This window comes from Muntiacus reevesi, chromosome 9 (assembly GCF_963930625.1).
Source record: "Muntiacus reevesi chromosome 9, mMunRee1.1, whole genome shotgun sequence".
NCBI lineage: Eukaryota > Metazoa > Chordata > Mammalia > Artiodactyla > Cervidae > Muntiacus > Muntiacus reevesi.
In genome coordinates, this window is record NC_089257.1 from 29206179 (window position 1) to 29220711 (window position 14533).

At 34.0% G+C, this 14533-nt stretch overlaps 1 protein-coding gene across 1 annotated transcript in view; it reads right to left on the reverse strand.

Annotated features, from left to right (window-relative positions):
* Positions 1–14533, reverse strand: part of ELP4 (elongator acetyltransferase complex subunit 4) — a 222650-nt gene that overhangs the window by 147490 nt on the left and 60627 nt on the right. Inside the window, exon 6 of the mRNA XM_065943911.1 lies at positions 2807–2891. Within this exon, the coding sequence (XP_065799983.1) occupies positions 2807–2891 (85 nt within the window). The remainder of the gene's footprint in view (positions 1–2806; positions 2892–14533) is intronic.

Sequence of the window (14533 nt, forward strand, 5' to 3'; positions counted from 1 at the left end):
ATGTAGTATATGTTAGAAGTATAAATAAATTTCTGATGAGTTCCTGTGAAGTATCTGTGAAATATAACAGGTTATTCATTTTTCTGTATTACTTAGAAACTCGGAATTTAAACCAAATGGCAAGAGTAAGGTTCATATTCTCATTCCCAAACTTGCTATCTCATGATCTATAGCGTAAGTTAGATTCCTAGAAAAATGAGCACTCTGGGAAAAAAATCCAAACAAAATCTATATATTAGAATAAAACCTGATGGTAAAAGGAGAGCAGCATCATATTGTGTACCCTGTCAACATTTCAGAAAGGTCAGCTGTATTTTAACCCACAGTCATCACTACCTACTAGTGTTGGATCAAAAAGTTTACACCAGTTTATAACAAAATTGCTGTCAGGTGCAGAATCAGGACAGCCACAGTTTAGTGACTTTGACAGGTACGCTGATATACACATATAGGAAGAATGAAAAGATTAAGCCAGAGAATGAATGAGTGATAGATATTTAAGTGAAGTAGATACATAGCACATTAGATATAACTGAGCATAATACTTAGCAGAGATAATACATTTATATTTTTAAAAATATGACAGTATTGTAAAAACAAAGGCTGAGTTACAAATTTCCTGTGTTGTTTGGAACATCTAATTCCTTGCTATACCATAAAATAATGGGGCATACTGCGAGGCATAATAAAATTAAAAAAATAAACTTTTGCTGACAGCTGAACAATAAATAAATTTATTCCTTAGAGAATATCTAAAATATTTAATCTGGTACTCTAAGCAAAAATCAATGTTCAAATTTCACTTAGTGTATTATTTCTTAGATATCTGAAAATGAAAAATAAAATTATGACAGCAATTTGTAAATGTTTCCACTCCAAATATCTTTACAGATAAGCTACAATACTTTACTTTTACCATTATTAATTATACAGTAGTATATAATATTCTATTCCTTGGTGTCCATTTGTTGACTCCAACTAGTTTATTTGCAAATGTAATGACAGAGAAAGTAAGATGAAAATATCCTTTTAAAAAGTAGGATTTACTTCAGTGTCAGGATATTTTCTTGACTCAGGAATAATATTTTTTGAAGTAGTGCCTGATAGATGTATTTTTGTGGCTTTTGGAAGACATCTAAAGTTTCTGAGACAGATAAACAGTCTTGGTAATTTAGCAAATGATGTAATCCATAATTCAAAAATATACAAATTCATTAACTATATTTTAGTTCCAATAAAATAGGAAATATATTTATAATAACTTATTTGCATATTTAATTAAAATTATTTCTTAGCATTCCTGGTACTCACCATAAAAATGTATTTCTCAACCCTGTTTAATCTTTATGAAAGTTATAGAACCTCTGGTTCAGAGACCCAAACCAGTCTGTTGTCTATTAATGTTCATAAAGTAAAATGTCATCTATTTAAAATGGTGTTAATTCAAAGAAACAAGTAAGAAAAGCTTTTCATTCCATTCTAATAATAGCTTACTTTTAAGGGTTCTTTGGATGTGTGTCTCTGTGTGTGTGTGTGTGTGTGTGTACATACCTATATATGTAAGTATGAGGGTATTTATTATTGCCATTGCTTTTCTTGCATTCTGTAAAATTTCTTGCTCTTAGAAGGTGTGTCATCCTACAAGAGCAGCAGCTCTGCACAATGTACCACAGGAACTGTTATGACATGCCTGTTTCCATAGCTACCAGAGCGCGTGGGGAGAGGTGTCTGTCAGGGACCAATTTACCTCTCCAGACGGGCAGTGCCACCAAAGAGAAGACATGGAGCCCATAAATCTTAGCTAGACCAAAAATGGGGCAACAATGACCAAAATAAAAGTGTAGTAAATACCAAGGGCTGTCACAAAAACTGTAACATACAAGAAAGACCATCTATAAATGAATATGTGCCTTACCATACACACATAAATATTTTTAACCTGCTATTAAACTGATGATCAAAACAGACTCTAAAAGTATTTCTTTTACCATGGACAAAGTGTTAAATATAGCAATAAAGCTAAAGAATATTTAAAAATCTATGATACGAATTAACAGCAAGTGTGGTTAATAATGCCAAAAATAAGACTTCTGGCTTTTTTGTCTTCTTCAACAAAAATAATGGTGCTCTGGAAATAATTCTGCTAAAATAATATAAATGAAATGCAAATCTTTTAGCAGCAATAGCAATTAAAATCACTGAGGAAGAATTGTGAAAGGCATGATATCTAGAAATAAAATTTCCCTCATTTTGTTCAAGTTAAACTAACCGGAACATTTTTAATGGTAGGAATCCAGAGGAAGTTTTTAAAAATAGAGCTACAGAGAAATAGTTAAGATATAAAATATTTTAATGTAGCAAATAAAAAATGCATCTTTTATTCAATGAGACAACTCAAAGCATAATATAATAAATAAAATCTTGAAACTCATAATTCAAAATTAAGGCCTGAGTGACATAACTATAAAAAATTAAGATAGAAAAATACAAGTCCCGCAAATTTAACAGTAATTTTCAAGCTATGTTATTTATTAATTCCAGGCACTACAAATACATATTTAAAAGTAATTCATGTTGACAATGCATATGAACATTTTCTGTGTATCCACTGAGAACTTAGCAAAAATTGAAAACGCACATTTACAGTCAAACTCAGGCTGCATGTGTTCTGCTTATTTACATCCTCTGTGTTTAGAAACAGCTTGCTCACTGTTGATTATTCTAAGCCCTTCTGGTTCTAGCCCTAGAGAGTTTAAAAACAACATTACATACATGATTATAAAAAGGTTTTGAAGTTTCTCAATACCTGGGGATTGGATCCATCAAATCCTTCCTCATAAATAATGTTCTGGATAAACTGGAGCAGTTTCATGTAGCCAGAGGTCAAAGAACTGTTGATAAGAAGTGGTTCAAATACATACATGGGCTTATTACACAGCAAATACAAACTGTAAGCTACAACATTAGTAATTAATTAAAAAACACATTTATGAGATTATACTTAAATATCAGATAAGCCAAAATAATATAAATAATTTTAAAATTAAAAGTCAATACATGCATGGAATAAGTTGCATTGCCCTATATTAACTAACTCAATGCTCTTGACATCCTGGGAAGATAAAAATCTGTGGAGATTGAGATGACTTAATTTTATGTCAGGCTTAGTTACTACCAAGAAAATTAATGATTTAATGAAGCAACCTAAAAGATGAAGCCACTATAGCTTTTCAGGAGTAATCATGGATAATTAACACATAGTTAATAAACTGCTATGCCAAGTACACCTGAATCAACATCCTGATCACCTGAGCTTATCTTCCATCAAAGTTTTAATATTCTTAGAACAAAATTGCAAAAATAATACTAATTCAAAAACATTTTTTTAAGACAAATGAAGACAAGTGGATATAAACTCCACTTTTGTTTGTAAAAAGATGACAAAAAACGTATAAATTTAAGAGGATAAACTATTTCCTATATGAATATTAGCATTAGTGTTACTATTTCAAAATATTTTACAAGTGCTATGAAACATTAAAAAAAATTACTAAGAGTTAAGAAAATCTGCTTAAATACTAACTGAATTTAAGATTCTTCATGATGGACAACTTGTGTGCTATGTCTGAACATAAAATGAGACAATGATGAAATTCTGGAACACTGCAATTTCATAGAAACTGAAGTGCCTAATACTGTAGAAGCTGTGGGTGATCTTAAAAATACAAAAGCATATGCTTTACTGTGATCTTAAGTAAAGTGATCATATAGGTAAAGTGCCTGCCATAGGAAAGAAGAAAATATAATTTGAAGCATTCAGGTAACATTAAAGAATATTCTTAAGAAGCTAGGAAATGCAGCCAACCACTTAAATAAATGTGCACAACATTAATGATAAGTGGTTTAGCAAAAATATATGCACATCTTTGTAAACATTTTATTGAATAGTCAAATCCAGTCTAAAAGTACATCTCTAATAACAACAACAAAAGAAAACCAAGAGAAGAGAATGGTGTTCTGTGCAAAACAAGTACTACTCCAATTGAAGGATTTGGCAATACAATTATTTCTCATATACTTATTTCTCCATTTTCAATGAAAATACAATGGATTACATGAAGGAGATATTTTTCTACTTTCCTGAGTGAGGAAGTGTGTCTATAAATAATCATATTCCACAAGGACAATGACGTGACTATTTCGCATCTTAACACACACTTGTCCTGGCGAGTCCAACTTTCAGAACACAGTGTTTTTGTTTGAACACAACAGATTCAATTTCTATCTGGGTCAATTAGCTTCAGCAGCTACAATCTGCTCCAAGATTGTATTATGAAATGAATTCCAGCCAACCATTTGACGAAAGTCACTATGGGTTAAAGGAGGGTGGATCAAAAACATATCCAGTGTAGCCTAATCCACCAATAATGAATCTACCTATGACCATTATTATTTCATATATTCAAAAAGTTTCTCAAGTATTTTTCCTTCTGCCCTAAGTTGTTAGATAATAAAATCTGCCTCAAGTATTTGGTAATAAATTAGGTGTCTAAAGGCCCATTACTAAATACCACATACATAAATTACTTTTTTAGTTTTAGTTGCTACCATTTATCCATTTCATCTTTTCACAGCTTGATAACTATAGTATATCTAAGATTCTCTTCAATGGTATGGGGACAGTGGTTCTTCTGGTATGAGAACAAAAACAAGACATAAAGCCAAATATGCCTTAGTCTTTTTTCTTATTTCACACTGACATACATAATCCAACCACTAACAGTGATTAGATTGTAATAACATAAATTTCTCCAAACTTGTAAGATTTCTAGGAAAATAAACATTTTGATGAATGGGAAAAAAATCAATACATTTAGCTATATTAATAATATTCATTTTTAGATACAAGGGATTAGAACTTTTAAAACTTAACTAGTTTATATAATATTAACATTAAAATACTAAGTATTGTTAATCTTCATATTGACAAGTCCTTGTCAACAATATTTTATGGTAAGATATTTTTTACTGAAAATGAATATCTGTGTCATCTAAATTTTTTTTATTAAACCTCTTTAATTTTGAGGATGTTGCCTTTTTATTTGTTCAGCAGTCTAGTAACTCATAAAACAGGAGCTGTCAAGAAGTAAATCCAGTTACAAACATGACTCAGTTACAATAATGACCTTCCTTATTAATGTTTCCAAACATTTAACAAGGTAGGTTATCATGGTGTGTACAACATATCCCACTGGCAGCACATTTCAAATCATGTATATTATTTTGCCTGATTTTCATAATTTTTGATAACTTTCATAGTAAAATTACCTATCATGAAATTCTACAATGTCTTTAAAACTATACTGCGGCTGCTGCTAAGTTGCTTCAGTTGTGTCCGACTCTGCGACCCCATAGACGGCAGCCCACCAGGCTCCCCGTCCTATAACAGTACAAAAGTATTAAAAATTAGAATTTTAACTTTACCTTTAAAATACTGGGCATTTAAATTTTTCTTTAGTTAGAAAATTGTCCAGGTGCATTATGTATCTGCTATTACCATGCTGTCTGATAGGAATTTCTTTGTACTAACATACAAATATGGACAAAAGGGGTCCAATTACCCAGTGTAAACCTATATGCTGATGCCCATGTTAACATCTTTAAAGAGTTTATAAAAAACATGAGACTTTCATGCCTTATCAATGTCCCTCCTCCCCCAATTTTCAGCAATAGGTCCAATGGATATTTGCATCAGAGAACTGTAATTTATATCAACAAATGGCATTAGTTTTCCTGTTAAAGGTAATTTTTGTCATTTAATCTCATCAAAAAAGATAAAAAACACTACTGTAAAAAAAAATCAGATGTATATCTAGAAAATAAATCTGGTAATCAGATAATAAATAATAGATAATTATCTTGCACCTTCTCAAACAATGAACAAAGGAATACTACAGAGGTCTTAATGTGATCAAAGAATAAATGTACCAACAACAAAAAAGCTTAGGTAACAGGAGATAAGATTTTATCTGTGAAAAAACATTACAAAAATAAAATCAGTATATGTGAAATTAACTAATTGATAAGTGAAAAGCTAACTCTTAGACAATAAATATATCAACTGGCAAAGTATCTGGCACATTAAATACTCAAAAACCTTTTGCATCACTGTCACAACATTTGATCATCATGGCAACTTTGTGAGGTAAATACAATCATTAACTCCATTTTATGGTTGAGAAAATTAAGACCCATTAGAGGCTAAGTAATTTGACCATGGCTGTACAACAATTAAGTAACAGAAGTGGCACCTAAAATTCAAGTTTTCTAAAACTTCAAGTTCTTTTGGTTAAACTAGAGTGAGGTTCAGATTCAATGAAAAGTCTCTGGGTGCAAATACACAAATGTGGCTCAGATGAGGTTTGAACATGGCTCAATTCAACACAGTCAAAGTATTCAGGTATATGGTCATATATATGGGTGTGCCTACTCAATCGTGTCCGCCTTCTTGTGACCCCATGGACTACAGGATGCCAGGCTCCATGGGATTCATCAGGCAAGAATACTGGAGTGGGTTGCCATTTCCTTCTCCAGGGGATCTTCCCACCCAGGGATCCAGCCCACGTCTCCTGTGGCTCCTGCAATGGCGGGCAGATTCTTTACCACTGAGCCACCTGTCATAGGAAGGTATTTTTCTGTTAGTTGCACTGGTGAGAACTTCACCAATAGGTAGGCCTTGTATTAACTCGATGTATGGTCTATAAAGAAAATTCAATATTGAAAAGCACAGATTCACAAATACAGAAACTAGGTACCAGTAAAGCACAGTGGAGAGCGTGCTCAAGATCTGGGTGTCAGTTCTATCTGTACCAGCAACTGTAGCAAATATGTGATTTGAGGCAAATTCTTTAATTTTTCTGTTCTGAACTTTGAAATTTTCTCATCTGTAAACCAAAGGAGCATACTAGATAATCTCTGTGGTCCATTCTGACTTAAATTATATGATTCAAGGATTAATTTTCCTTTCTATTTTAAGAATGACTTTTCTCATTAAAATGATTCAGTGTTAGCTTTTTAAAAGAACTTCTTATGCATTTAAATATTGATGTTAACTACTTCTTAGGAAGAGAAACTAATAACTACCAATTATGATTGACTTAAAGTAAAGATGAAGCATTTCTGATATTATGCAAATCACTGAGAAATACAATTTGTATTACCAAAAATCTATTTACACATATATTTCAGGTATTCATCTATGACAAAGGGTGAGAAATACTTGTAAGGCTGTAGGCACAATATCAAATGTTTCAACTAACTGTGTAAAATAGTTTGCTGAGCTAAAGTTATATTAGCATACAATTTGCATGTGGCTATAAAGACTGTGAAGTCTATTCACAAGTAATTTTCAAGTTAAAAATTCCATTATTATTACATTGAAGGATGTCATTTATTGATTTTTCTTTTCTGATGCTTTTCGCCTAAGGACATTGAGTTTGATTCTCTTCACCATGGATACTCAATTAAGAGAACATAAAGGGATCAGGAATGTGTTAAGGGCACAAAGGTGGGCTGTGGCCAGCACAGACCTCTGGACCACAGCTGGGAAAGTGCTAAGATCATGAAGATAGAAGAACTGTATGCATCTTGAAACAATCCACTGACTGACAGGGACACTGTTGAGAATGGTTATGATCTTTCATGAAAAATAATTCAGTTCACTTACTTTTATTTCCATTAATTATGGATGTAAAAAAGTCACTAGATTATCTCCTTCTACACATCTTTACTGCTGTCATCTCTCCAACTTTGTGTCATTACTCATCTTTCAAACACCCTGGCCTTTCAGTTTCTTAACCTCCTCTCCTCCAACAATCTTGTCTCCATTCAACCTACAATACCCATTTCCATGGTCATACCTTAGATCTTGTCATCATCAATAACTGCTATCCTTGTATAACCTCAGTCCATACACTCTCCTCCCTACAACCACCACTTTCTGTCTTTTCACTCAGAGTACCATTTAACTAGAAGAGGAGTTTTGCTAAGAAAGTGAGAAGAAGCAAGAGAAGGGCAAAGAAGTGAAGACTGAAGCTGACCATGGATCAAGATGGTTCATTAGCTGAAAGAGTGTATCAAGGCAGGTGAGAGACGGTAGTCAACAGTACAGTGGTTTCAATCAAGTCAAATGCTTGCATGGGGCTCCTGCATAGTTTATTTATTTTATACATAGCAGTGCGTACTTTTTAATCCCCTCTCCTTATCCAGCCCCTCCCCCCTTCCCCTCCCAACTAGTAACCACTAGTTTGTTCTCTGTATCTGTGAGTCTGTTGGTGTTTTGCTTTATTTATTCATTTTATTTTTTAGATTCCATGCATAAGTGATAACATAGTATTTGTCTTTCTCTGACTTATTTCACTAAGCATAATACTCTCCAGGTCCATCCATGATGTTGCAAATGGCAAAAGTTCATTTTCCAATGACTAAGTAATACTTCATTGTATATGTATATCACATCTTCTTTATCTACTCATCTGTTAATGGACACTTAGCTTGCTTTCATATCTTGGTTACTGGAAATAATCCCACTATGTAGATTGAGATGCATGTATCTTTTTGTTTACATGTATCTTAACAAGTGTTTTCACTTGTTAAGTCTTTTAATAGTACGTCTTTTAATAAGTTACTTTCAGGAGTGAGCTAAGTAATGTGGAAGGCACAATGAACATGACCACTGTTCATCTTTGGGTCTATATATAAGGAGAAATTGAACTCCAAATGTATTTTTCTCAAAGGAAAGAATGGGATAGGGAAAAGAGAGCTGATTGTCCAGATTGAAAAACTGGCTGAAGCAGTTTTATTTTTTTCCCAAGAAGAAATAATTTTACTGATTACTGTAAATGGTATGATGGCAACAATGATAACGTACACTCTCACTTTTGACATACTTTCCTAGAATTGTTTTAACAATGCACACTGGTACAATTAACATGAGTGACATTTGTTTCTCCACACTATCTTTCACACAATGCATTATCATTTAGTTTAATAGCTGAAAAAATGGTATCTCTTTGGTTTTTGCTTACATTTCTTTGATTACTAGTTAACCTTATTAGCTATTTCTGCAACTTTTTTGAGAACAGTCTCTTGATTTCTTCTGCCCATTTTGTATTAGGGCACTCAACTTATTCTTACTAATTTAAAAATGGTTTTAACTTACTAAATCTAAGTATATATACATCTATATACACATATATTTGTACTTTTAAAAATTCTGAAACAATCTCAAATTTATAGAAAAGTTGTATACATAAAACAAAAATCTTTATTCTCTGTTTCACTAGAGAATAAGTTGCTGACATGATGACCCAATACTTCTTAATAATTTGGGGTATGATTCCTACAAACAAAAACATTCCCCTATATAACAATAATATAGCCATCTGACTTAGGATTTGATATAATTAGGAAATGGATACTACCATCAAAATCTTCAGATTCCATTCAAGTTTTGCCACCTGTGCTACTATCATCCTTCATTGCAAAAGGATTGAATTCAGAATCACGGGTTACATTCAAACTGTTTGCTATTTCCCCACTCCAAGATTTTAAGACACTCTCTTTAATTTTCTTCTATTACTTGTATAATTTAATTTATTGTATTTAAATCTTTAACTCTTTGGAAATATAATTTGATGTGAGATATAAAAATTTCATTATATATTATCCCCAAAGGGTTAGACTTTATACACTTATTTGAAATCCCTTTCCTTTATGAAAAAAATGTTTTCATCATAAAAATTCACACATATAAAACAGAAGGGATAGGAAAAAAAAAACCCAAAATTCACCACTCAAAGGCAAACAATGTTAACAAAATGATCAACGTTCTTTCAGATACTGCTCTATATCAATCCCTCTTTCTTTACTGAGAAAAATTACTGTGGGATGTTAGGAAGCATGCTGATAAAAATGTTTGAGTCTGAAAAGTATTTTACCAATAAACAAACATAAGCAGAGTTATTATAACTACTTATTTAATTCTGGCATTTCACTCACAGCCTTTCCAATACTGATGTATATATACTGAATCTCACAGTGTAAGATGAGGATTTAGCTTCCAGTCTTTCATGAATTTTTTCGACCAAATATCACTAAGTATATTTAAGAATCTAAATTAATGTGTACTGAATTTCTGTTAGAAAAGAATTTCAGAAAAGCTATATAAAATTTTGTGTAAACAGGATTGCTGTTGCTGTTTAGTCACTAGGTCGTGTTTGACTCTTTGCAACCCTATAGACTGTAGCCCATCAGGCTCCTCTGGCCATGGGATTTTCCAGGCAAGAATACTGGAGTGGGCTGGAGTCCTTCTCCAGGGGATCTTCCTGACCCAGGTATCGAACCCATGTCTCTTTCATTGGCAGGCAGAGTCTCTACCATCAAGCCACCTGGGAAGCCCTATATATGCCCTATGGGAAGTCCAGGGAATATAGAAACTGCTTCTACCTATATCCCTTCATGAATAAATTTTTAAAAGCATGGTATGGCGGCTGCCTATCTCTCTGAACTCATCTTCTTGTAATACTTGCTATCACTCACTCTATTTCAACAACTAGGCCTTTCAGGTACTTGAAAACACCAATTACTTTCCTTTCCTAGTATACCTGCTGTTGCCTATGCCAAGAACACTTCTTGGCTTAGGGCTCTCTGTAAGACCACTTTTTTCTTCTTATTATTTTTTTCAAGTCTCATGTTCAGGTCTTCAGAAAGGCCTCATCCCTAACACAACACAAAGTTCATTCCCCTCCTCAATGTATGGAGAGTGTTCTTTGTCTTTATACTACTTATCACAATTCATAATGAGATCTTTACCTGTTTACTTGTTTCTTTTTAGCTGTGGCCCACAGCCTGTGTGATCTAAGTTCCCTGACCAGTGATTGAACCTGCGCCCCCTGTGCTGGAAGTGTGGTCTTAATCACTGGACCACCAGTGAAGTCCCTTCTTGTTTTATTAATTCTTTTTTTAATTGTACTTTCTTATTCTAAAAAAATTTTTTTTTAATTGTGCTTTCTTAAGTTATAAATGGTCAAGAATAACAGTTTACTACAATAAACGTAGAGCTTAACATGATTCTAGGCTCATAAAAGGTACTCAGGAGCATACAAGGTATTCACGCCAGAGAAGGTGTTCAACAAATATTGTTAGATATATGCTTATGCTTACTTACATCTGTAAATGGCACAATCCTAGTTCTCATGTCTAAAAGCATTCTTGATATTCCCTTTCCTCTTTCCACAACCACAATGATATCAAACAGATCAGAGAGGCAGCAAGGAACCAAATTAGGTAAGGACATGTAGACCTTATGGATCTCTGTTTGCATATAGGTTTTTTATTCTAAGTGAGATGGGATGTCATTAAAGGCTTGAGCCAGAGCAGTGATAAGTGCTGACTAATGCTGTAAAACTGTACTGTCTAATAAGTCTTACAGTAATAAGACAGTACTTGTCACACTCGGAATGCGAAGTTAAGTGGGCCTTAGGAAGCATCATTATGAACAAAGCTAGTGGAGGTGATGGAATTTCAGTTGAGCTATTTCAAATCCTAAAAGGTGATGCTGTCAAAGTGCTACACTCAATATGCCAGCAAATTTGGAAAACTCAGCAGTTGCCACAGGACGGGAAAAGGTCAGTTTTCATTCCAATCCCAAAGGAAGCCAAAGCCAAAGAATATCCAAACTACAGCACAATTGCACTCATCTCACACGCTAGTAAAGTAATGATCAAAATTCTTTAAGCCAGGGTTCAAAAGTACATGAACCGTGAACTTCCAGACATTCGAGCTGGATTTAGAAAAGGCAGAGAAACCAGAGAACAAATTGCCGACATCTGTTGGATCATCAAAAAAGCAAGAGAGTTCCAGAAAAACATCTACTTTTGCTTTATTGACTACGCCAAAGCCTTTGACTGTGTGGATCACAATAAACTGTGGAAAATTCTTCAAGAAATGGGGATACCAGACCACCTAACCTGACTCCTGAGAAATCTGTAGGCAGTCAAGAAGCAAGAGTTAGAACTCGAACTCGACATGGAACAACAGACTGGTTCCAAATTGGGAAAGGTGTACGTCAAGGCTATATATTGTCACTCTGCTTATTTAACTTATATGCAGAATACATCATGAGAAATGCTGGACTGAAAGCAACACAAGCTAGAATCAAGATTGCCAAGAGAAATATCAATAACCTCAGATATGCAGATGACACCACCCTTATGGCAGAAAGTGAAGAAGAACTAAAGAGCCTCTTGATGAAAGTGAAAGAGGAGAGTGAAAAGTTGGCTTAAAACTCAACATTCAGAAAACTAAGATCATGGCATCTGGTCCCATCAATTCATGGCAAATAGATTGGGAAACAATGAAAACAGTGAGAGACCTTATTTTCCTGGGCTCCAAAATCACTGCAGATGGTGACTGCAGCCATGAAATTAAAAGGTGCTTGCTCCTTGGAAGAAAACTTATAACCAAACTAGACAGCATATTAAAACGCAGAGACACTACCTTGCCAGCAAAGGTCCATCCAGTCAAAGCTATGTTTTATCCAGTAGTCATGTATGGATGTGACAGTTGGACTATAAAGAAAACTAAGTGCCGAAGAATTGACGCTTTTGAACTGTGGTGTTGGAGAAGACTCTTGAGAGTCCCTTGGACAGCAAGGAGAGCCAGCCAGTCCATCCTAAAGGAAATCAGTCCTGAATATTCTTTGGAAGGACTGATGCTGAAGCTGAAACTCCAATACTTTGGCCAACTGATGGGACAAACTGACTCATTAAAAAAGATCCTGATGCTGGGAAAGATTGAAGGCAGGAGGAGAAGGGGATGACAGAGGATGAGATGGTTGGATGGCATCACTGACTCAATGGACATGAGTTTGAGTAAACTCCAAGAGTTGGTGATGGATAGGGAAGGCTGGCGTGCTGCAGTCCATAGGTTGCAAAGAGTTGGACATAACTGAGCAACTGAACTGAACTGAAGTCACACATAGCTACTTACACTTAAATTAATAAAATAAAACAAAAATTTCAGTGTCATATTGAAAATACTCATTATTAGTTGCATGTGGCTTGTGGCTGCTATTTTGGACAGTACAGGCATAGAAAATTTCCATCCTTGAAGAAAGTGCTATTGGACAGTGCTACGTAAAAAAGTTCATGAGGGTTGCTTTCGACAAAAATAGGAGCCACCAAAAACCAGGGAGAAGGATTAATTAGGAGGCTATGCCAAGTGTCCTGGCAAGAAATATGGGTGACTTAGGTTTAGCATGGTGGAGGTAAGGAATGCAAGAAGTGATGAGGATCTGGATATACTGAAGATACAGTTGACAGATTTACTGATAGACTGAATATAGGGAGTGAGACAGAGAAAGGAGACAAGGGTCAACAATTGCTTTATTGAAGGAAGACCGGAAATATGAAAGAAAATACATAAATAAGAGAGAGTACATCTATGGGCAAGATGACTGGGATTAGGAATGTGGGAATAAGGGGGATGATAACAAAACAACCAATGAAAATAGCACGCTAGAATGCTAGAATGATCAATTAAATTCCATGTATTCAAAGGCCCCCTTGAAGAACAGAAAGAAGAAAGCATGGTAAACATATAAGCAAGTAATTTCTCTTCATTGGTCAAAATGAGGTTCAGGATAATAGTTCTCTCTCTACACTTTCAGATAGCATCTTTTTACTTTAATTATATCACCAGCAGATAAACAGGTAGATAAAAATCCTCCTCACACTTATATCTCTGCTTTTCCTTAGCTCTGAGATTTGTATCATTATATCATTTATTATATATCTTTTGAATAGAATATAGTCTACTTCTGTAACTTTATGACTCTGTTATGAACTTTTAATCTCACCTAGAAGCTCTCTTCCAAAATCCCTTTTTCGTGAGTAAATTTTCTACTTATAACTTCTAAATATACTGTGGTTCTCTGCTTCTCAATCTAAGAAAAAAATCTGTATTTTTGAAATAAAATATACTCTTACATGGCTATGTTTCAGTTATTGGTTTCATCCCACTAAATCTCTGTGCTAAGAACAAGACTATAGTTAATTTGAGTTATAACTATTTTAAGCTTTGATTCACTAATTCACTGACTATCAAGTTAATGTGTCCTAGATTCAGACAATAAATAGATGAAAAAAACTATAACTTTTCCTCAAGGATTTCCAAAGCTTGGCGGGAACATAAGAACACAGACAAGACAAATAGTTAAGTGTAATGAAATTAGTGTTTTGACAAAAGTACGAACAAAGGAATATTAGTAGGAACTTATGGGGAACACAGCTACGATTTGTCTAGGAAAATACTACAGAGGTTTATATGGAAGTTTCATTTACTATGGTAAAGAGACTTTGCAGGATAAGAAAAATGAAATGACTTCTAAAATTGTAAATAATATTCCTATCCACTTTCCACTGTTTTTCTCCTAGAAATTTTCCCAGAAAGATAACTAGTTCTCTTAGAATTC